General features: G+C 39.7%; 1 protein-coding gene across 2 annotated transcripts in view; it reads right to left on the bottom strand.

Annotated features, from left to right (window-relative positions):
- The window catches only part of Pibf1 (progesterone immunomodulatory binding factor 1), a 181,991-nt gene that overhangs the window by 129,232 nt on the left and 30,290 nt on the right, over positions 1–22,469 (bottom strand). For both annotated transcript variants that reach the window (XM_055609558.1, XM_055609557.1), the window contains exon 6: positions 17,335–17,468. In XM_055609558.1, coding sequence (XP_055465533.1) covers positions 17,335–17,468 — 134 coding nt within the window. The remainder of the gene's footprint in view (positions 1–17,334; positions 17,469–22,469) is intronic.

Raw genomic sequence — 22,469 nt, 5'->3', positions numbered from 1 at the left:
TTCATTTACACATTGTTTATGACTGACCCAGACATCCAAAATTTCTCCTTTCTGACTAGTCTTCTCCCATAACACTGAAACAGAAGGTAAGCAGAGAAATGTTTTTGTTCCGAACTCCTCCTCCCTAGTTAGCACTTGGCCTTGGAACTTTACTTCACTGACTGTGGACTGGCACAGGAGAACTGTTTTCTCTTCACCAGCTTTTCAATGTGCCATTTACAGGACATAAGCATCCTATTCCTTAACACATTTTTCCTGAAGCTGCAGACTCCATTGACGATTCTGAATCAAATATCATGAGGCTACAAAGCAGCCATTCTGACATACACATACAATTATTAACTGAAATGATACTATTCAGATCTTCCCCCATTCAGCGTTAGCATCACCTCATAGATTCTTATTCTATTAATGGGTCATAACTATAATTGTCAGTATTTATTTTTATACTCAGGTTATAAGCAAAAACATATTGAATTGGTTAGAGGTTCTTAAGTTGACTATTGTGGCGTTAACTGGGATCATTTCATCCAGTGTGTTATGCTCTTCTATCTTCCCTCTCTCTGGTCCTTGCCACAAAACAATGGCTGATCGAGCAATGATCGCAGTCCAAACATTAATTTTGAAATAGCACTTTCTGTTACTAGAAATTAGAACTTGTTAGAGAAATGCTCACGGCAATTAAGTTACAAAATAAAGCTGGGAGTATCATATTATGCCACAAATGGTAGAGCTATTGAGGCAAAAGTGACTCAATATAAGGAGACAGTTTTAATTGCCTTGTAGAATCTTACGTAGAAATAATTTTGTTACTCAGAAACATTTGAATTCTAGAGATGACATAGTATCTACATAAGGATTAATTTTGCACCTTGTGAGAATTTATTAAGAAGCATATCCCCAGGTTACCTTATATTTTCATGACTTGTCCTTTTTCTTTAATTCTTTGCAATGCTGGTGATTAACCCTGTGGGTACCAATGAGCTACATATAGGCCCCAGCTTGGTTTTCTGAATCAATATTTTTGCCATAGCCCATGCTGTACTCAAGGACTCATCATCATCCTACCTCTGCCTCCAGAACTTTGGGATTACAGACCTGTCGCCACTGTATGTGGCTTATCCACATTAAAAAAAAAACTTACTCATAAACCAAAAGGTTCAGCTGGAATCATCCTCTCCTTTTTTTACTATCCTATTTTTAGCAGATAGAGTTGCTTATACGTTATAATCGAGGTTGTATTTTTCTTTCTAGTTTTTTATTATAAAAATAACATAAAAATAGACAATACAATGAACACCCATTATTATCAACAAAACCTTGATAATTATCAGCTGTGACTCATCTTGTTTCAATTGCCTATGAATGAGTCAGGGAGCTCTGGATTATTCTGATGATTTTGCCTTTTCTCTCTTTATCATTTCTGTAAATTTCAAGAGAAAAATAGGACATCAAAATATCACTGTAAAGTATCATCTAACCACCACAAACTACTTCATTTAAAGTGCTACTTTGGGATGAGTTGAAGGAAGGAAAGATCAGTGGGAGTGGAAGTGGGACAACAGAGGGTGTTAAGGGGTGAATATGATCAATATATATATATGTATGAAAATGTCATAATGAAACACATTATGTATTATTAATATATGCTAATACATTTAATTAAAAATTAAAATGTTTTTGAAATTCAGCTTTATCCAAGAGTACTGAGTATAGCTCTCAAAGATTTCAAGATCAAATTATTACCCTACATAGCATTATTACAAAATGATAAATACTAGTACATACCACATACCAGCCATAGTGGGAATAGAAGTGTCAATGTATTTCCAAAATCTTTTTTAAAATTTTGTAAGCAATATAGGCTTTAACACTTCTTTTTTATTTATTCACTTTATATCCCAGCTGTAGCCCTCTCCCTAATCCTCTCCCAATCCAGCCCTCCCTCCCTCTTCTCCTCTCATGCCCCTTATCCAGTCCAGTGATAGGGGAGGTCCTTCCCACCTTTCATCTGATACTAGCCTATCAGGTCTCACCAGGACTGGCTGCATTGTCTTCCTCTGTGGCCTGGTAAGGATGCTACCCCCTCAGGAGAGAGGGTGAGGTATTAGAGAGCCAGCCACGGAGTTCATGTCAGAAAAAGTCCCTGTTCCCATTACTAGGACACCCACTAGGACACTGAACTGCCACGGGCTACATCTGTGCAGGGGTTCTATGTTATCTCCATGCATGGTCCTTGGTTGGAGTATCAGTCTTAGAAAAGATTCCTTTGCCCAGATTTTTTGGTTCTGTTGTTCTCCTTGTGGAGCTCCTATCTCCTCCAGGTTTATCTATCTCCCTCTTCTTTCATAAGATTCTCGGCACTCTGCCCAAAGTTTGGCTATGAGTCTCAGCATCTGCTTTAATACCCTGCTGGGTAGAGCCTGTGGTAGTCTCCTGTCTTGTTTCTTGCTTTTGTCCTCTTCCGATGTCCATCTCATTTCCCTTTCTGAATGAGGATTGAACATCTTACCCAGGGTCCTCCTTCCTGCTTAGCTTCTTTAGGTGTACAGATTTTCATACGATTATCCTATATTATATGTCTAATATCCACTTATGAGTGAGTAAATATCATGTGTTTCTTTCTGCTTCTGGGATACCTTACTCAGGATGATCTTTTCTAATTCCCATCATTTGCCTGCAAATTTCATGATGTCCATGTTTTTAATTGCTGAGTAGTATTCCATTGTGTAAATGTACCACAATTTCTGTATCCATCACTCAGTTGAAGGACATCTGGATTGCTTCCAGATTCTGGCCATAACAAATAAAGCTGCTTCAAAAATGGTTGAGCCAATGTCCTTGTTATATGCCTATGAGAGCGATAGCTGGATCTTGAGGATGCACTATTCCTAATTGTCTGAGAAAGCACCAGATTGATTTCCAAGTGGTTGTACAAGTTTATATTCCCACCAGCAGTGGAGGACGGTTCCCCTTTCCCCACATCCTCTCCAGCACGTATTTGTCACTTGAATTTTTGATCTTAGCCATTCTGATGGGTGTAAAATGAAATCTCAGGGTCGTTTTGATTTACATTTCCCTGATGACTAGGGATATTGAGCATTTAAGTGTTTCTCTGACATTCAATATTCCTCTTTTGAGAATTCTCTGTTGAGCTCTGTACCCCATTTTTTAAATTGGGTTACTTAATTTGTTGCTGTTTAACTTCTTGAGTTCTTTATATAGTCTGGATATTAGCCTTCTGTCAGATATAGGGTTGGTGAAGATTCTTTCCCAATCTGTAGGCTGTCGTTTTGTTCTGATGGCAGTATCCTTTGCTTTACAGAAGCTTTTCAGTTTCATGAGGTCCCATTTATTGATTGTTGCTCTTAGAGCCTGTGCTGTTGGTGTTCTGTTCAGGAAGTTGTCTCCTGTGCCACTGAGTTCAAGGCTCTTCTCCACTTTTTCTTCTAACTGATTTAATGTGTCTGGTTTATGTTGAGGTCTTTGATCCACTTGGACTTTAGTTTTGTGCAGGATGATAAGTATGGATCTATTTGCATTTTTCTACATGTAGACATCCAGTTAGACCAGCACCATTTATTGAAGATCCTATCTTTTTTCCATTGTATGGTTTTGGCATCTTTGTCAAAAATCAGGTGTCCATAAGTGTGTGGGTTTATTTCTGGGTCTTCTATTCGGTTCCATTGATCCACCATTCTGTTTCTATGCCAGTACCATGCAGTTTTTATTACTATTGCTCTATAGTACAGCTTGAGATCAGGGATGGAGATACTTCCAGAAGATCTTTTATTGTAGAGGATTGTTTTATCAATTCTTGGTTTCTTGTTACTCCCCATGAAGTTGAGAATTTTTAAGGTCTGTAAAGCACTGTGTTGGTAATTTGATGGGAAACACATTAAATCTGTAGATTGCTTTTGGTAAGATGGCCATTTTTACTATGTTAATCCTGCCAAGCCATGTGCATGAGAGATCTTTCCATCTTCTGATATCTTCTTCTAATTCTTTCTTCAGAGACTTGAAATTTTTTTCATACAAGTCTTTGACTTGCTTGGTTAGTTACACCAAGGTACTTTATGTCCTTTGTGGCTACTGTAAAGGGTGTTGTTTCCCTAATTTCTTTCTCAGCCACTATGTCTTTTGTATATAGGAGGGCTACTGATTTTTTTTTTTTTTTAGTTAATTTTGTATACAGCCACTTTGCTGAAGGTGTTTATCAGCTGTAGAAGTTCCATAGTAGAATTTTTGCGGTCACTTATATATACTATCATATCATCTGCAAATAGTGATACTTTGACTTCTAACTTCCCGAACTGAATACTCTTGATCTCCTTTAATTGTCTTACTGCTCTAGCAAGGACTTCAAGAACTGTGTTGAAGAGATATCGAGAGAGTGGACAGCCTTGCCTTGTCCCTGATTTCAGTGGGACTAATTTAAGTTTCTCTCCATTTAGTTTGATGTTGGCTATAGGCTCGCTGTATATTTACTATGTTTAGGTTACTGCCTTGTGTCCCTGATCTCTCCAGAACTTTAAACATAAACGAATGTTGAATTTTATGAAATGCTTTTTCAGGATCTAAAGACATTATCAAGTGTTTTTTTTTTTTTTTCTCCTTCAGTTTGTTAATACAGTGGATCACATTGATGGATTTCCGTATATTGAACCACCCCTGCATACCTGGGATGGTTTTTAATCCCAGGTTTAAAAATTTAACAAAATTCAGTTTGTTAATACGGTGGATCACATTGATGGATTTCCGTATATTGAACCACCCCTGCATACTTGGTCATAGTGGATGATATCTTTGATGTGTTCTTGTATTCGATTTGCAACTATTTTGTTGAATATTTTTGCATCAATGTTCATAAGGGAGGTTGGCCTGAAATTCTCTTTCTTGTTCGGTCTTTGTGAGGTTTAGGTATCAAGGTGACTGTGGCTTCATAGAATGAGTTTGGTAGTGTTCCTTCTGTTCTATTTTGTGGAACAGTTTGAAGAGTATCAGTGTTAGCTCTTCTTTGAAGGTTTGGTTGAATTCTGTGCTGAAACCATCTGGCTCTGGCCTTTTTTTGGATGGGAGATGTTTGATGACAGCTTCTATTTCTTTAGGGGATATAGGACTATTTAATTGATTTATCTGGTCTTGATTTAGTTTTGGTAAGCAGAATTGATCAAGAAAATTGTCCATTTCATTTGGATTTTCAAATATTGTGGCATATAGGCTTTTTAAGTAAGACCTAATGATAGTTTGGATTTCCTCAGTATCTGTTATATCGCCCTTTTCATTTCTGATTTTGTTTATTTGGATAGTGTCTCTTTGCCTTTTAGTTAGTTTGGCTAAGGGTTTGTCTATCTTGTTGATTTTCTCAAAGAACGAGCTCTTGGTTTCATTGATTCTTTGAATTGTTTAATTTGTTTCTAATTGATTGATTTCAGCACTGGGTTTGATTATTTCCAGCCATCTACTCCTTTTGGGTATGTCTGCCTTTTTTTTTTTTCTAGGGCTTTCAAGTGAGCCATTAGGTTGCTTAAATGAGATGTTGCACATTTCTTCTCAAAGGCATTTAGTGCTATGAACTTTTCACTCAGCACTGTTTTCATTGTGTCCCATAAGTTTGGGTACGTTGTGCCTTCATTTTCATTGAATTCTAGGAAGTCTTTAATTTCTTTCTTTATTTCTTCCCTGACCCAGCTGTCATTGAGTGGCTAGTTGCTGAGTTTCCATGTCAGCACTTTGCTATTTTTGTTGTTGTTGAGGACCAGCTATAGTCCATGGTGGTCAGACAGGATACAAGGGACTATTTCAATCTTCTTGAATCTATTGAGGCTTGCTTTGTAACCAACTATATGATCTATTTTGAAGAAGGTTCCATGAGGTGCTGAGAAGAAGGTAAGTTCTTTTGTGTTTGGGTGACAGGTTCTGTAGATGTCTGTTAGGACCATTTGATTCATGACCTTTGTTAGAGTCATTGTTTCTTTGTTTAATTTCTGTTTTATTGACCTGTTCTTTGTTGAGAGTAGGGTGTTGGGGATCTGTGTGTGGTTTAAATTTTATTAATGTTTCTATTAAAAATGGGTGCTCTTGTATTTGGGGCATAGATGTTCAAAGTTGTAATGTCTTCATGGTGGAATTTTCCTTTGATGACCATGAAATAACCTTCCCCATCTCTTTTTATTAATTTTGCTTAAAAGTCTTTTTTATTAGATATTTGAATGGTTATTCCTGCTTGCTTTTTGGGTCCATTTGCTTGGAAAACCATCTTCCAGCCCTTTACTATCAGGTAATGTCTATCTTTGTGACTTAGATGTGTTTCTTGCTGGGTCTTGTTTACATATCCATTTTGTTAGTCTCTGTGTGTCTTTTTATAGGAGAGTCGAGTCCAATGATGTTGAGAGAGATTAATGACCAGTGACTGTTATATCCTTTGATGTTGGTTGTGGTAATGTATTTCTGTGCTTGGCTACTTTTAGTTTTGCTGTAGTGAGGTTATTTATTTCCTGTGTTTTCCTGAATGTAGTTAGCTTTTTTGGGTTGTATTTTTCCTTCTAGTATCTCTATTACACTGGATTTGTGATTAGGTATTGTTTAAATTTGTTTTTGTTGTTAAATATCTTTTTTTTTTTTTTTTTTTGCTCATGGTTTTGTTGATTTTTTTTTCCTTTAGTAGAAATTTAATTTAAGTCTTTATTTTTTTTGAATTTTATTTTTTTCTTATCAGTTACATTTTATTAACTCTGTATCCCAGCTGTGTCCCGATCCCTCATTCCCTCCCAGTCCCTCCCTCCCTCATCTCCACCGTGCCCCTTGCCAAGTCCACTAATAGGGAGGACCTCCTCCCCATTCATCTGATCCTGTTTTATCAGGTATCTTCAGGACTGGCTGCAAAGCTCTCCTCTGTGGCCTAACAGGACTGCTCCTCCCTTGCGGGGTGGGGAGGCCAAAGAGTTCCTGTTAGAAATAGTCCTTGTTCCCCTCACTATGGGAAACCAATTGGTTACTGAGCTACCACAGACTACATCTGAGTAGAGGTTCTAGGTGACATTCATACATGGTCCTTGGTTGCATGTCAGTCTCAGAAAAGACCCTGTGCCCAGATATATTTGGTCCTTGTGGAGCTCCTATCCTTTCCTCATCAGACTAACTCCCCTTCTTTCTTATGATTCCCTGTAGTCTGCCAAACGTTTGGTCATGAGTCTTTGTTTTGAAAACACTGCTCGTTAGAGTATTTCAAATGCGCTCAGTAGACTCCTGTCATATGTTCAATGCACATCCCATCTGTCTTTCTAAACGAGGATTGATAATCTTACCCCATGTCCGCTCTCTTGATTATCTTTTTTAGGTGTGTAGATTTCATTATGTTTATCATATCTTATAGGTCTATATAAGTGAGTATATACCGTGTTTGTCTTTCTCCTTCTGGGATATTTCACTCAGGATGATCTTTTCTAGATCCCACCATTTGCCTGCAAATTTCATGATTTCCTCCTTTTTGATTGCTGAGTAGTATTCCATTGTGTAAAAATACCACAATTTCTGTACCCATTCCTCCGTTGATGGACATCTGGGTTGTTTCCAGGTTCTGGCTATTACAAATAATGCTGCTATAAACATGGTTGAGCAAATATCCCTTTTGTGTACTTGAGCAAAGTTTGGGTATATACCTAGCAGTGGTATAGCTGGGTCTTGAGGAAGCACTACTCCTAATTGTCTTAGAAAGCGCCAGATAGATTTCCAGAGTGGTTGTATCAGTTTACATTCCCACCAGCAGTGGAGGAGGGTTCCCCTTTCTCCACAACCTCTCCAGAATGTGTTGTCCCTTGAGTTTTTCATTTTGGCCATTCTGATGGGTGTAAGGTGATATCTCAGGGTCGTTTTGATTTGCATTTCCCTGATGGCTAATGAGGATGAGCATTTCTTTAAGTGTTTCTCTGCCATTCAATATTCCTCTGTCGAGAATTCTCTGTTTAGCTCTGTTCCCCATTTTTTAATTGGATTACTTGGTTTGCTGCTTTTCAGCTTCTTTAGTTCTTTGTATATACTCAATATTAGTCCTTTGTCCGATAAAGGGTTAGTGAAGATTCTTTCCCAATCTGTAGGCAGGCGTTTTGTTTTGATGACAGTGTCCTTTGCTTTACAGAAGCTTTTCAGTTTCATGAGGTCCCATTTATTGATTGTTGCTCTTAGAGCCTGTGCTGTTGGTGTTCTGTTCAGGAAGTTGTCTCCTGTGCCAATGAGTTCTAGGCTGTTCCCCACTTTTTCTTCTAACAGATTTAGAGTATCTAGTTTTATGTTGAGGTCTTTGATCCATTTGGACTTTAGTTTTGTGCAGGGTGATGAATATAGATCTATTTTCATTTTTCTGCATGTGGACATCCAGTTGGACCAGCACCATTTGTTGAAGATGCTGTCTTTTTTTCCATTGAATGGTTTTGGCTTCTTTGTCAAAAATCGAGTATTCATAGGTGTGTGGGTTTATTTCTGGGTCTTCTATGTGGTTCCATTGATCCTCCTTTCTGTTTTTATGCCAATACCATGCAGTTTTTATTACTATTGCTCTGTAGTACAACTTGAGATCAGGGATAGAGATACCTCCAGATGATCTGTTGTTGTACAGGATTGTTTTGGAGATTCTGGGTTTTTTGTTTCTCCATATGAAGCTGAGAATCTTTTTTTCAAGGTCTGTAAAGAATTGAGTTGGTATTTTGATGGGAATTGCATTGAATCTGTAGATTGCTTTTGGCAGGATGGCCATTTTCACAATGTTAATCCTACCAATCCATGAGCACGGGAGATCTTTCCATCTTCTGAGATCTTCTTCAATTTCTTTCTTCAGAGACGTGAAGTTTTTCTCAAACAGGTCTTTCACTTGCTTGGTTAGTGTCACCCCAAGATACTTTATGTTATTAGTGGCTATTGTGAAGGGTGTTGTTTCCCTAATTTCTTTCTCGGCCCTTTTGTCTTTGGTATACAGGAGGGCTTCTGATTTTTTTGAGTTGATTTTGTATCCTGCCACTTTGCTGAAGGTGTTTATCAGCTGGAGGAGTTCTCTGGTTGAATTTTTGGGGTCGCTCATATATACTATCATATCATCTGCGAATAGTGACACTTTGACCTCTTCCTTTCCGATTTGTATCCCCTTGATCTCCTTTAATTGTCTTATTGCTCTGGCTAGGACTTCAAGTACTATGTTGAAGAGATATGGAGAGAGTGGGCAGCCTTGTCTTGTCCCTGATTTCAGTGGGATTGATTTAAGTTTCTCTCCATTGAGTTTGATGTTGGCTATAGGCTTGCTGTATATTGCCTTTAGTATGTTTAGATATGTGCCTTGTATTCCTGATCTCTCCAAGACTTTAAACATGAATGGGTGTTGGACTTTGTCAAATGCTTTTTCAGCATCTAAGGAGATGATCATGTGGTTTTTCTCCTTCAGTTTGTTTATGTGGTGGATTACATTGATGGATTTCCGTATGTTGAACCACCCTTGCATGCCTGGGATGAAGCCTACTTGGTCGTGGTGGATGATATCTTCTTTGATGTGTTCTTGGATTCGGTTTGCAAGTATTTTATTAAGTATTTTTGCGTTAATGTTCATAAGAGAGATAGGTCTGAAGTTCTCTTTTTTGTTGGGTCTTTGTGTGGTTTAGGTATCAGGGTGACTGTTGCTTCATAGAATGAGTTTGGTAATGTACCTTCTGTTTCTATTTTGTGGAATAGTTCGAGGAGAACTGGTGTGAGCACTCCTTTCAAGGTCTGGTAGAATTCCGCGCTGAAACCATCTGGCCCAGGGCTTTTTTTGGAGGGGAGACTGTGAATGACTGCTTCAATTTCCTTGGGGGATATAGGGCTGTTCAGTCTTTCTACCTGATCTTGACTTAATGTTGGAAGATGGAATCTATCAAGAAAATTGTCCATTTCATTTAGGTTTTCAAATTTTGTGGCATATAGGCTTTTGTAGTATGACCTAATGATTGTTTGAATTTCCTCTGTGTTTGTAGTTATGTCACCCTTTTCATCTCTGATTTTGTTGATTTGGTTAGATTCTCTCTGCTTTTTAGTTAGTTTGGCTAAGGGTTTGTCTATCTTGTTGATTTTCTCAAAGAACCAGCTTTTTGTTTCATTGATTCTTTGAATAGTTTTATTTTTTTCTAATTGATTGATTTCAGCCCTGAGTTTGATTATTTCCAGCCTTCTGCTCCTATTGGGTGTATCTGCTTCTTTTTTTTCTAGGGTTTTCAGTTGGGCCATTAAGTTGTTTGTATGTGATGTTACGAATTTCTTCTTGCAGGCACTTAGTGCTATAAATTTTCCCCTGAGCAGTGCTTTCAATGTGTCCCATAAATTTGGGTATGTTGTGCCTTCATTTTCATTGAATTCTAGGAAGTCTTTAATTTCTTTCTTTATTTCTTCCTTAACCCAGCTGTCGTTGAGTAACAAGTTGTTCAGTTTCCATGTGTGTGTAGCTGTTTGTTATTTCTGTTGTTGTTGAGGTCCAGCTTAAGTCCATGGTGGTCAGAGAGAATACAAGGGATTATTTCAATCTTTTTGTATCTGTTGAGGCTTGCTTTATGACCAACTATATGGTCTATTTTGGAGAAGGTTCTATGCGGTGCTGAAAAGAAGGTATACTCTTTTGAGTTTGGATGAAAAGATCTGTAGACGTCTATTAGGTCCATTTGATTTAGGGTCTCTGTGAGTGTTTTTATTTCCCTATTTGTTTTCAGTCTAGTTGATCTGTCCCTTGGTGAGAGTGGAGTGTTGAAGTCTCCCACTATTAGGGTTTTAGGACCATTGTGTGATTTAAGCTTTAATATTGTTTCATTTACGAATGTAGGTGCTCTTGTATTTGGGGCATAGATATTCAAAATTGTGATGTCCTCTTGGTGGATTTTTCCTTTGATGAGAATATAGTGGCCATCCTTATCTTTTTTGATTAACTTGGGTTGAAAGTCTATTTTATTAGATATTAGGATGGCTACTCCCGCTTGTTTTCTGGGACCATTTGCTTGAAAGACATTTTTCCAACCCTTTACTCTGAGGTAGTGTTTATCTTTGTTGCATAGGTGTGTTTCTTGGATGCAATAGAATGATGGATCCTGTTTCCGCAACCATTCTGTTAGTCTGTGTCTTTTAATTGGGGAGTTGAGTCTGTTGATGTTGATAGAAACTAGTGACCAACAATTGTTACTTACTTTAGATGTGGTGTTGGTGGTGTCACTGAGTTTCATTGCTTGTCTTCTTTTGGGTTTTTTGTTGTGTAGTTATCTATTTCCTCTGTTTCCTTCGATGTAGTTGTTTTCTTTGGTTTGGAGTTTCCCTTCTAGTAGCTTCTGTAGAGCTGGGTTACTATGTAGATATTGTTTAAATTTGGTTTTGTCTTGGAATATCTTGAATTCTCCGTCTATGTTGATTGAAAGTTTTGCTGGGTATAGTAGTCTGGGTTGGAATCTGTGGTCCCTTAAGGACTGTATGATTTCTGTCCAGGCCCTTCTGGCTTTCATAGTTTCTGTTGAGAAATCTGGTGTGATTCTGATAGGCCTACCTTCATATATTACTTGGCCTTTTTCCCTTCTTGCTTTTAGAATTTTTTCTTTGTTTTGTAGGTTCAGTGTTTTGACTATGATGTGACGTGAAGAATTTCTTTTCTGGTCTAGTCTACTTGATGTTCTGTAAGCCTCTTGTATGTTTATGGCCATCTCCTTCTTTAAGTTGGGAAAGTTTTCTTCTATAATTTTCTTGAAAATATTTTCCAGACCTTTGAGCCTGATGTCTTCTTTTTCTTCTACTCCTATTATTCTTAGGTTTTGTCTTTTCATGGTGTCCTTGATTTCTTGGATGTTTTGTGTTTGGAAATTTTCTAATTTTATTTTTTCTTTGAGAGACGTGTCAATTTCCGCAAGTGTATCTTCGGCTCCTGAGATTCTTTCTTCCATCTCTTGTATTCTGTTGGTGATGCTTACCTTTGTAGTTCCTGATCTTTTCTCTATGTTCTCCAGCTCCTGGTTTTTCTCTATTTGTGTTTTCTTTATCGATTCTAATTCTGTTTTCATGTCTTGCACCATTTCCTTCATCTGTTTGAATGTGGACTCCTGCTTTTCAATGATAGCTTCTATTTTTTTGTCCGTTTCCTCTCTATGTATCACTAATTGTGCCTCTACTTCTTTGGGTATAATTGCCTGTATTTCTATGAGAGCTTTGTTTATTTCTTTTTCATTTGCCTTCATTTGTGTGGACATTTCTTTGAGAGCTTTGTGCATTTCTTCTCTGTTTGCCTCAATTTTCGTGGTCATTTCTCTGAGAGCATGATTTGTTTCCTCTTGGTTAGTCTCAATTTCTTTGGTTATTTCTCTGAGGGCTTTGTTCATTTCATCTTTATGGGCCTCTAATAGCTGGACAAACATAGTTTTGAGGTCGCTTTCTTGTATATCTAGTGAATTGAAGTGTCCATTTTTTTTTGTGGGGTTGCTGGTGAGGTCATTATGTCCTGATTTTTGTTGGGAGTGTTCTTATGTCTGCCTCTAGCCATCTGGTTATTTATAATCCTCACTGGTTGTTCCTCGAGATTGTAGTTTGGGCTATGATCCTCTCTGTTTTCTAGACTGTTTTTTCAGGAAGATGAGGGAGGTTCACTGCTTTGGGAGTGTGCACTGTGTTTTCAGTTTTGCCTAAGTAAGGAATGTGACGCTGGCGCTATTCGCGTGCACTTTTAGCGGGCGCAGTGTGCATGCGAGGATTCTCTGACTATTGCAGTGGCCTGCAAGCCACTATTACGCAGCTCTGACTGAGATCCAGGGATTGTTTGCCTGGATTACCCTGGTGGACCCGCAAGGCAGAGGCTCCAATGTTGGGGTCGCTATCCCAAGAATCCCTATGATGCCCACACTAGAGGTGTGGGTGGCAGGGATCTCGTCTGGTTGCTTCTGTGGAGAGGCCCTGGGTCTGGGGCAATCTCTCCCTAGAAGGCTCACTCTCTCTCTTGTAGGACCAGTTGGAATGAACAGGGGTTCCCCTTGCTCACTACTCTCTGTTTTGGTCCTGCTTCGGAAGTGCACGAGTAGGCTAACAGTCAGCTCTGTGACACTGTGGCCATGGGACTCGGTGTCCACCTTTCCTGTGTGCTGCCTCTTTGTCCTTTCCCTCTGCCAGGAGGGGTTATGTTGACTGGTCCCTGGGTGGCACGGGAAAGAGTTTGGATGAGTGTACTCAATCCCAGATCCCGGGCCCAGATCTCTCTGCCAGAAGCAGCCTAGCGGTAGAATCTATGTTTGCTGTTCCCAAGAGAGTACCGGGTAAGGTTGAGTGTCCTCAGATCCAGAGCTTGAGTTTCTCTGCTAGGGGCCGCTGGTTGAGCTGGAGAGAGGGTGCTGTGTCCTTGGCAGGCTGCCTCTCTGTCCTTCCCCTCTGACCTTCCCCTCTGCTAAGGCAAGTTTATGGAGGTGCTCTCAGGGGAGTGCCAGCAGGGGTTGGGGCTTCTCAGTCGGATCCTGAGCCCTGAGCTGGCGTTTCTCTGCCAGGGGTCGGGGGGGAGCGCCGGTGATAGAACTTGCTGCTAGACCTTATTGCGCTGGACCCAGGATAATCTCAGGACGGGTAGAATGACCACAGTCCCAGATCCCAAGCTGTAGTTTGTTTGCTAGGAGCGGCCGGCAGCACTGGAGTTCCGGCTCTGTGAAGCCGCTGTGCACCTCTTTATCCTTCTGCTCAGCTGTGGCAGGGTTATGGCGGCGTTTGGGGGAGTGCCCGAAAGGATTGGGTTTTCTCAGCCCCGATCTCGGGTTGGGGTACAGACAATGTGGTCTGTGGCAGATTCTGCTGGACGCCTCCTGCCTCCTCCGAAGAGGGAGTAGGGATTTTGAGCTGGGCATGCAGCTGAGCAGCTGTATTCCGTGCACGGCGGGAGCTCAATTGTGATGGCGGCGGGTACCTGCGATCTGAGAGACCTTCCAGGGAAAGACTGGGTGACCGGTGACCAGTCTGGCAACTTTGCTTCCCCGTGGGGATTTTTTGCAACTGGGACTCTCAGCCTCAGGCACCCTTGTGCCCACCAATCAGCCTGGGAAAGTGATCAGGGCAAGCAGGCTTGCGGCACCAGCTTGGAGACCCAAAGCCCGCATTAGCCAGGTTCTCTTCCAGGTTCTGGCTGGGCAGCCGAGAGTGGACCCGATCGATTCCCACTCCGTGGGAGCCTCCCCTCACCTAGGAAACACGATCGATCGCTGTTGTTTTAGGGCCCAGAGTTCAGTCTCCTGGTCCCTGCACCGAGTGTGTTGTCCCGCTTCTCAGACACGGTGTTCTCCCAGTGCCGCCATGTTGGCGCCCCCCCTCCGGCTTTTTTTGTTGTTAAATATCTTGTTTTCTCCATCTGTGATGAGTGAGAGTTTTGCTGGGTATAGTAGCCTGGGCTGACATCTGTGTTCTCTCAGGGTCTGCATGATATCCGTCTAGGCCCTTCTGGCTTCCATAGTCTCTGTTGAGAAGTCAGGTGTGATTCTAATGGGTTTGCCATGATATGTTACTTGGCCTTTTCCCCTTGCAGCTTTTACTATTTTTTCTTTGTTCTGTATACTTACTGTTTTGATTAGTATGTGGTGGGAGGATTTTCTTTTGTGGTCTAATATATTAGGTGTCTGTAGGCCTCTTGTATGCTTATAGTCCTCTCCTTTAAATTGGGGAAATATTCTACTATGATTTTGTTGAAAATATTTTCTGGGCCTTGGAGATGGAAATCTTCTCTTTCCTCTATTCCTATTATTCTTAGGTTTTGTCTTTTCATGTTGTCTTGGGTTTTTTGGATGCTTTGTGTCAGGAATTTTTTGGATTTAACATTTTCTTTGATGGACACATCGATTTCTTCCATTGTATCTTCCAAACCTGAGATTCTTTCTTCCATCTCTTGTGGACTGTTGGTTTTGCTTACCTCTACATTTCCTGTTTTCTTCCCTAAGTACTTCCTCTCCATGATTTCCTCCGTTATTGTTTTAATTTTTCCAATTCTATCTTCAGATCTTGAACCATTTTGTCAATTTCCTTCACCTCTCTGTGTTTTTCCTTCACCTGTTGGTTTGAACATTCCTCTGTTTCTTCTATTTCTTTCAGTAATTTAATTATTTCCTCTCTACAGACCACAAACTGTTTGACTGCATCTTCCTGTATTTCTTTACGGATGGCCATACTGTGTGACTTTATCTTCCTCTATTTCTTTACACATTTTTTTGTTTCCTCCAAAATCCTGTTCATAAGCATAGTTGTAGGTCATCTTCTTGAATTTCACATATGATAGGGTGTCCAGGGCTACTTGCTCCTGGACAACTGGGTTCTGGAGATGCCGTATTGGTTTGGCTTTTGTTGGTTGAACTTTTATGCTGGTCTCTACCCATCTGGCTGTCTCAGGTGTTGGCTGTTAGTTTCTGTTGCCTACTGGAATCCTGGGGTGGAATAATCCCCTTGACAGGTAGATGGTTGTTCTTGAAGGAAGCCTCCTTAGTCTTTCGGGTATGGTCACCAAATGACCTGTGCTTCTCAGGAATTGCCACAGCTCACTTCAGGTGTATGGATAAGAGTGGTAATTGTGGTCATTGGTAGTCAAAGGGGCTCTCCTCTCACCAGCAGAAGTCCTGAAGACAGTTGCCCTGCCACTGGGTTTCTTGCTCTGAATTTAGTGAGCTGCTGCTGCTGCTGCTCTTACACTGTCTTTGCTGGGCACAACCCTCTTGAAGAACCAGGGAGCCCTGTGGTATGGTCAGTTTAGCTATGGAGACAGGTTGCACCTTGGAGCAATGTCTAGGAAATGAGCCCTGGATTCCAGGCTTCTGTAGGTCTGAGGATGGAGCTCTGTGCCCCAGTACCCAAGTGGTAATCAGTGGCAGGTGAGTCCAGCACTCAGGCGTGTGGAAGGAGGTGAGAGCCTGGAGCCTGCAGGAGCCCAGGAATATTTCCCAGGATTAGCTAGGTGTCCTGAAGTAGGTCCAGATATTTCCCCACCAACAGGAAGTCTGTGGTGTTTTGGGGTCCACAGTTCAGTCTGGGATGGTGAGTAGAGCATGCAGGTGCAGGTGAGTGCCTTCACATTGGCTATTGGGTACCTGCTGGAACCTGGGAACTTTTCCAGAGAACTTTTAAGAGTGAGGCAGGACAAGGGTTAGGCTGAGGGCCATGAGGTCAGACCTGTTGTTTCCCTCACCTGTGGGGTTTCCTCCAGAGAGGGAAATTCAGTCTCTAGTGCCCTGGGACCCACAGTTCTGTCGGGGACGGTGAGTTGGGCATGCAGGCAGGTCTCTGGGCTGGAGGCTGAGCACCTGCAGGAGCCTGGGACCTTTGCCAGGGATTGTCTGGATAACTTGAGGTCCTGATTGCTTACTTTACCATGGGGTTTTCTTTTGCCTGGAAAACCCAGTCTCTTGTGTTCTGGAGCCCACAGTTCAGTCTGGGATGGTGATCAGAGCACGTAGGCATGTGGCTCTGGGCTCATGATGGAGCGCCTGCTGGGACCTAGGAACTCTTCAAGAATTTAGCTGGGTGAGGTGAGAACAGACCTGATTGCTTCCCACATTGTGGGGTTTCCTTTCACCTGGAAAACACAATCACTGGTGTTTTAGGGCCCAGAGTTTGGTCTGTTAGTCACTGTGTAGTCACTGCAATTCTTCACGTCAGACACAGTGTCCTCTTGGCATAGCCATCTTGGATTCCCCTTGCTAAATCTTTATACATGTACAACATGATAATATTCATTGACTGACTACTACACTTCAAGAATTCTACAGATTAATCAAGTAAGACAAGTCCACCGTATCTGCAAAGATATAGTACATTAAAACATTCGCACTGTTCCTTTGGTTAATTTTATATGACAAAACTCTTATATGACAAAAGAGATTTACCAACAGATACAATAGAGAAGCTCATTAAATACAGAACAATAGAGAAGTTCATCCCAGGTAAAGGAAGAACCCCCCTCCCACACACCATTATTCAGCAGCAATACACTTTGTAATGTTCTTACAGAGTGTTGTTTTCAAAGAGTGAAAGCCTTTCATTAGAAAAGGAACAGCCGAAAGCCACTTGAAAAAATTTAAACACAAACTGACATTACATGAAATTCATCAAATAACATTTATCAAATATTTACATAAGGCATTTTACAGGGTTCCTATTTTCTTTTACATTTTAATGAGTGGTAGCAACTTCTCTATAAACCAAAAAGCACCAATATTCACCAAACTGTGTACTTTTACACAATGAAGAAGGAAATGGAGAAAAGAACTGTGTGGAAAATACAAATTCAGATGACTGTGGTGAATACTAAAAGTGGAAGTTACCATAGCCACCATAACAGTTTACCTCTTGACTTTGTCATAGTTCTCCTGACGGTAATCACCTTGCTGAACCAACTGTTTTGTGTCTGCTAACTCTAAGGCCAAACGTTGACATCGAATCTGAAGTTCAGAGTTTTTTTTTCGGTCTTCCTCATATGTCTGTAAATCAAAGGAAGAATTACACTTATCAAAGTGAACATAGTAGGTCATATTTTGTATTGAATTTTTCTGCTAAGTTATAAAATGTCCTTATAACTAAACTAAAAGATGTCCAATTTTGGAGGGCTTTTTGAGACAAGGCTTCTCTGTGTAGTCTTGGATGTCCTGGACTCACTTTGTAGAGCAGGCTGGCCTCAAACTAAGAGGGATACACCTGCCTCTGCCTCTCAGAATGCTGGGAAAACAGTCATGTGCGATCACACCTGGCTTTCAAATTGTTTATAATAGTTAATTACTCAAAGACAAGTCATTTGGAATTTACAAGATTATTTGTAAATTACATAAAAAATATTAATTTATTTCAACGTGACTAGTTTGGGCTGGATATATACATACAAGATGAGTAAGAAGTCTCTTCCTTCTTGAAAACAACAACAACCCCACTGAAATAGCAGGCTCTAAGTTCTATCCAAGAGCTGTTTGAGAGACAGTTGTGAGAAATCTGCGTGCTTTGTTTTGGTTGCGCACCATGGCCTCCCATCCTGTGGCTCTTTGAGAGAATGGACTGCCAGTGAGTTCACTGTAGGATTTAGTTGGGGATGCTCTGTTACTTCCTAGAGGATCGTCCCGTACATCACTTAATACCTATGTCCCCAAAGGAGATTTAGTTCTGCTGAAGATTTCATCCTTCTAAACATCAGTAATCAAATAACTGCCTCAGGCGAGGGCATAATTCTGTAATTAAGCAGGTGGGTTCCAGAATTTAGCTTCTAGAAGTGAGTAAATTACAATATGATTTGTCTAAACCTAAGTGTTTACCTCACAGAATTCTTGTAATGATTATATCAAATGTTACATGTAAAGTGTTTACAAGATGCACAACACAAAGAATTCTCATTAACTAAAAATTAATGTCTATAATATTTCATCTTTGCTTTCACTTCTTGAAGAATCACAGAGAAATCTGTAGTATAATAACTGCACAAACACTATGATATAATTCAGAGAAGTATACACACAAGGAGTGCAAAAATTTAAAGGATGGATGAAATATAACACACCCAAGAAACCTAAAGTGTTACAGATGTGTGAGTCAGAAATACCAGGAAAGGTCACTTTAAGGCAGTGGTCCTCTAACTTCCTAGTGTTGAGACTCTTTAACATAGTTCCTCATCTTGTGGTGACCCCAACTGTAAAATTATTTTCATTGCTACTTCACAACAGTAATTTTGCTACTGTAATGAATCATGATGTAAAGATCTGTGTTTTCTGATAGTGTTAGGCTATGAAAGCATCACTGGACCTCTAAAGGGGTCATGACCCACAGATTGAGAACTGGGGTTCTATGAAGATGAAGTAAACAATAGTGAGCTCCTGAAGAAAAAACAAACAAACAAACAAACAAACAAACACATTAAAATTCTGTAAGAAACCAAGGGTAGATTCAGAAGACAGAGAAGTGGAGGCAGAAACAAACATCTGAGTACTTACAACCTTTCGTAATTTTTTTTGTTTTTGTTTTGAGACTTAGCCTCATCTTGTAGTTCTGACTGGACTGAAACATGCTATGTAGACCAGACTAGCCTCTACTTCCTACTGCTGGGATTAAAGTCATATACTACTACTACTGCTGCTGCTCCTGTTATTGCTACTGCTACTACTATTATCTTCAGATAGGGTCTCAGGATATCCCATCATTGGAGTTGAACTCACTAGTGAGCCAAAGGAGAACCTAAACTTCTGATTACCTGAACCCTCCTCTAGAGTGCTTAGATTACAGGCATGCACCGTGATGCCCCCTTTATGTGGTGCTAGGAGCTTAACCAAGGCTTCCTGAACAAAAGGCAAGCGGGATACAGTTGGAACACAGAGTTAACAAAATGTAACTAAAAAGAAAAATAAAATTAAAAAAAAAACCAAAAAAAAATGGGGTACAGAGCTCAACAGAGAATTCTCAAAAGAGGAATACTGAATGTCAGAGAAACACTTAAATGCTCAATATCCCTAGTCATCAGAAAAATGTAAATCAAAACGACCCTGAGATTTCACCTTACACCCATCAGAATGGCTAAGATCAAAAATTCAAGTGACAATACATGCTGGAGAGGATGTGGGGAAAGGGGAACCCTCCTCCACTGCTGGTGGGAATATAAACTTGTACAACCACTTGGAAATCAATCTGGTGCTTTCTCAAACAATTAGGAATAGTGAGTCCTCAAGATCCAGCTATAGCTCTCCTAGGCATATCTAAAATATGCTCAAGTACACAACAAGGACATTTGTTCCACCATGTTCATAGCAGCTTTATTCGTTATGGCCAGAACCTGGAAACAACCCAGATGTCCTTCAACTGGGGAATGGATACAGAAATTGTGGAACATTTACACAATGGAATACTACTCAGAAATTAAAAACAGGAAATCATGAAATTTGCAGGCAAATGGTGGGAACTAGAAAAAGTCATCCTGAGAGGTATTCCAGAAGCAGAAAGACAAACATGGTATATACTCACTTGTAAGTGGATATATGACATATAATATAGGAAAAACATACTAAAATCTATACTCCCAAAGAAACTAAACAACAAGGAAGACCCTAGGGAACATGAGCAATCCTCATGCCGAGAGGCAAAGGGGATGGACATTGGAAGAGGGAGAAAACAGGGAACAGGACAGGAGCCTACCACATAGGGCCTCTGAAAGTCTCTACCCTGCAGGGTATCAAAGCAGATGCTGAGACTCACAGCGAAACAAACTTTAGGCAGAGTTCAGGGAATCTTATGAAAAAGGGGGGAGATAGGAAGACTTGGAGGGGACAGAAACTCCACAAGGAGAGCAACAGATCAAAAAATTCTGGGCCCAGGGGTCTTTTCTGAGACTGATACTCCAACCAATGAAAAAGTTAAAAAAAAATCCCCTAATAGTTATAACTTTTGTACTTTGGGGAAGGGAGATATGCTTTGGATACTCTTAGAAACTAAAGGCAAGCGTTGGTTATAGTGATATCTGTTCGTAAGCCTAGTACTAGTGAGGCTGAGACAGTTGGACTTCAAGCCTGAGTTATGCAGTTAAATTTCATTTCCACATCATTGGAAAACAGAAAATAGTGTATTGCCTCAAAAAGGTATTGCCCCATTAGAGACAAGGTTTCTCTTTATAGCCCTAGCTATCCTGGACTTACTTTGTAGACCAGGCTGTCCTCTAATTCACAGAGATTTGCCTGCCTCTGCCTTCCCAGTGTTAGGGTTACAGGCGAACGACACCATGCCCATCTGAGCCCCATCTCTTGAATGAAGATGTCTACCTTATGTTCTCTCACAGTTGGAAAGTGGATTGCATGTGCTATGAGCACAAAATAAACATAAGAGTAAGTTTCTCCTCATCCTAGCACCTAGTACCATGGCTTTTATATGGAAGCTTTGTGAGTAACGTTTATGGAAAAAAAGACAGGAAAAATATAAACGAAAAAAAGATGCAAAAAATTAAGTCTTTTCATACATAAAGAAGGACACAGACAGTTTACATTTAGAATCCCTTTCAAAGTGGGAATTTCTAGGTGACTGTTAAGTGATTCAACAGCCGACTATCAATTTCTCTTCTGAATTGGAAAAATTGCATAGGGAAAACAAGCACAATCTGAGGCATCAAAGGGACTTTCACTGCTTGACAGATTTATGTTCCTGTAACAAAACAGATCTTTGACTGCCTAGATAAATGTTATATAACATTATAAATATAACATAATATTATATATGAAACATTATCATATATTATAACATATATAACACATATGTTATATATAACATATAACACATATATTTAACATTATATATATAACATTTTATACATATTTTCATTTAAGTTGTTTGCTGTTCCCACTTATAAAACAGTGTACCTGCAATTATAACTACATGATATAATTGTCTTATCTATGATTCTCCCCTTTCCCTATACCAACACATGACTTTGAGCTCCCTAAAAATCTGTCTTATCTCTGTATTCATTACTCTAGAAATACTTAGAGTAAACTAATTATGAAAGATAGTCTACAGTCCTAGTATTTAAATTAGATAGGTCAAACAGACAATTTTACTTTAAAATAAGTATGTGTCCAACAAATATTAATTTCCCAGCCAAAATTAGAGACTGAATAGAGTAGCACCACTTAAGCAATAAATACTGTATGCATTGTGCTCTCTCTCTCTCTGTGTATGTGTATCTTTGAGGCAGTATGAAGGAAACTTTTATTTCTTGGTCTGTTGTTAAATATGGGAGGTTTGTGTCAGGAAACATTGAGCTGTTCCATTTCAATTTTTTTTATGTATTACAACCTTTAAAAAGAAGCTCCAATGGAGGGAAATATTAACTAGGCAGAAATTACACGTGTAAGGAATGGGCAGGGAGATACGTTTATAGAGTCACGAAGAAATACCATTTCCTTTATATATTTCCCTACTGGTTATTGACCTAAGAAACTGAAAACAAAACAAAACAAAAACCCAAAAATCACTTTCCCTACAGTGTTTTTTTTTCCTAAGTTATCACAGCTATAAGATTGTTAAATTATAATATGATGTATCCTCACCCCACCCCATTTCTCCTGATTCCAAACAACAGCAGCATTTCAGAGATGAAAAATACATTGGAGATCATCTACTACAATCTCACTTTCACGATAAGGGCATGAAGGTGCACCAGAGGGCACTTTTCTATTTATGCTCATTGCTGCACTATCACAACAGTCAGGAAATGGAGCCAGTTTAGATGTCCGTCAACAGACAAACGGGTAAAGAAAATGTGTTATATAATATACACCATGGAATTTCATGAACTGGCAAAGAACAATGAAATTATGACATTTTCATGAAGATGGATGCAACTATAAATTATATTAACTGAAGTGAGTTATATTCAGAAAAATATATTTTTTGTTTTTTTTAAAGATTTATTGTTTTTTCCTTTTAAAATTTCTTCAATTTATTTATTTTTAATTTTAATTTTA

Source organism: Psammomys obesus, unplaced genomic scaffold (assembly GCF_907164565.1).
Source record: "Psammomys obesus unplaced genomic scaffold, mPsaObe1.curated_primary_1811, whole genome shotgun sequence".
Taxonomy (NCBI): Eukaryota; Metazoa; Chordata; class Mammalia; order Rodentia; family Muridae; genus Psammomys; species Psammomys obesus.
This window is presented reverse-complemented; position numbering and strand designations above follow the sequence as displayed.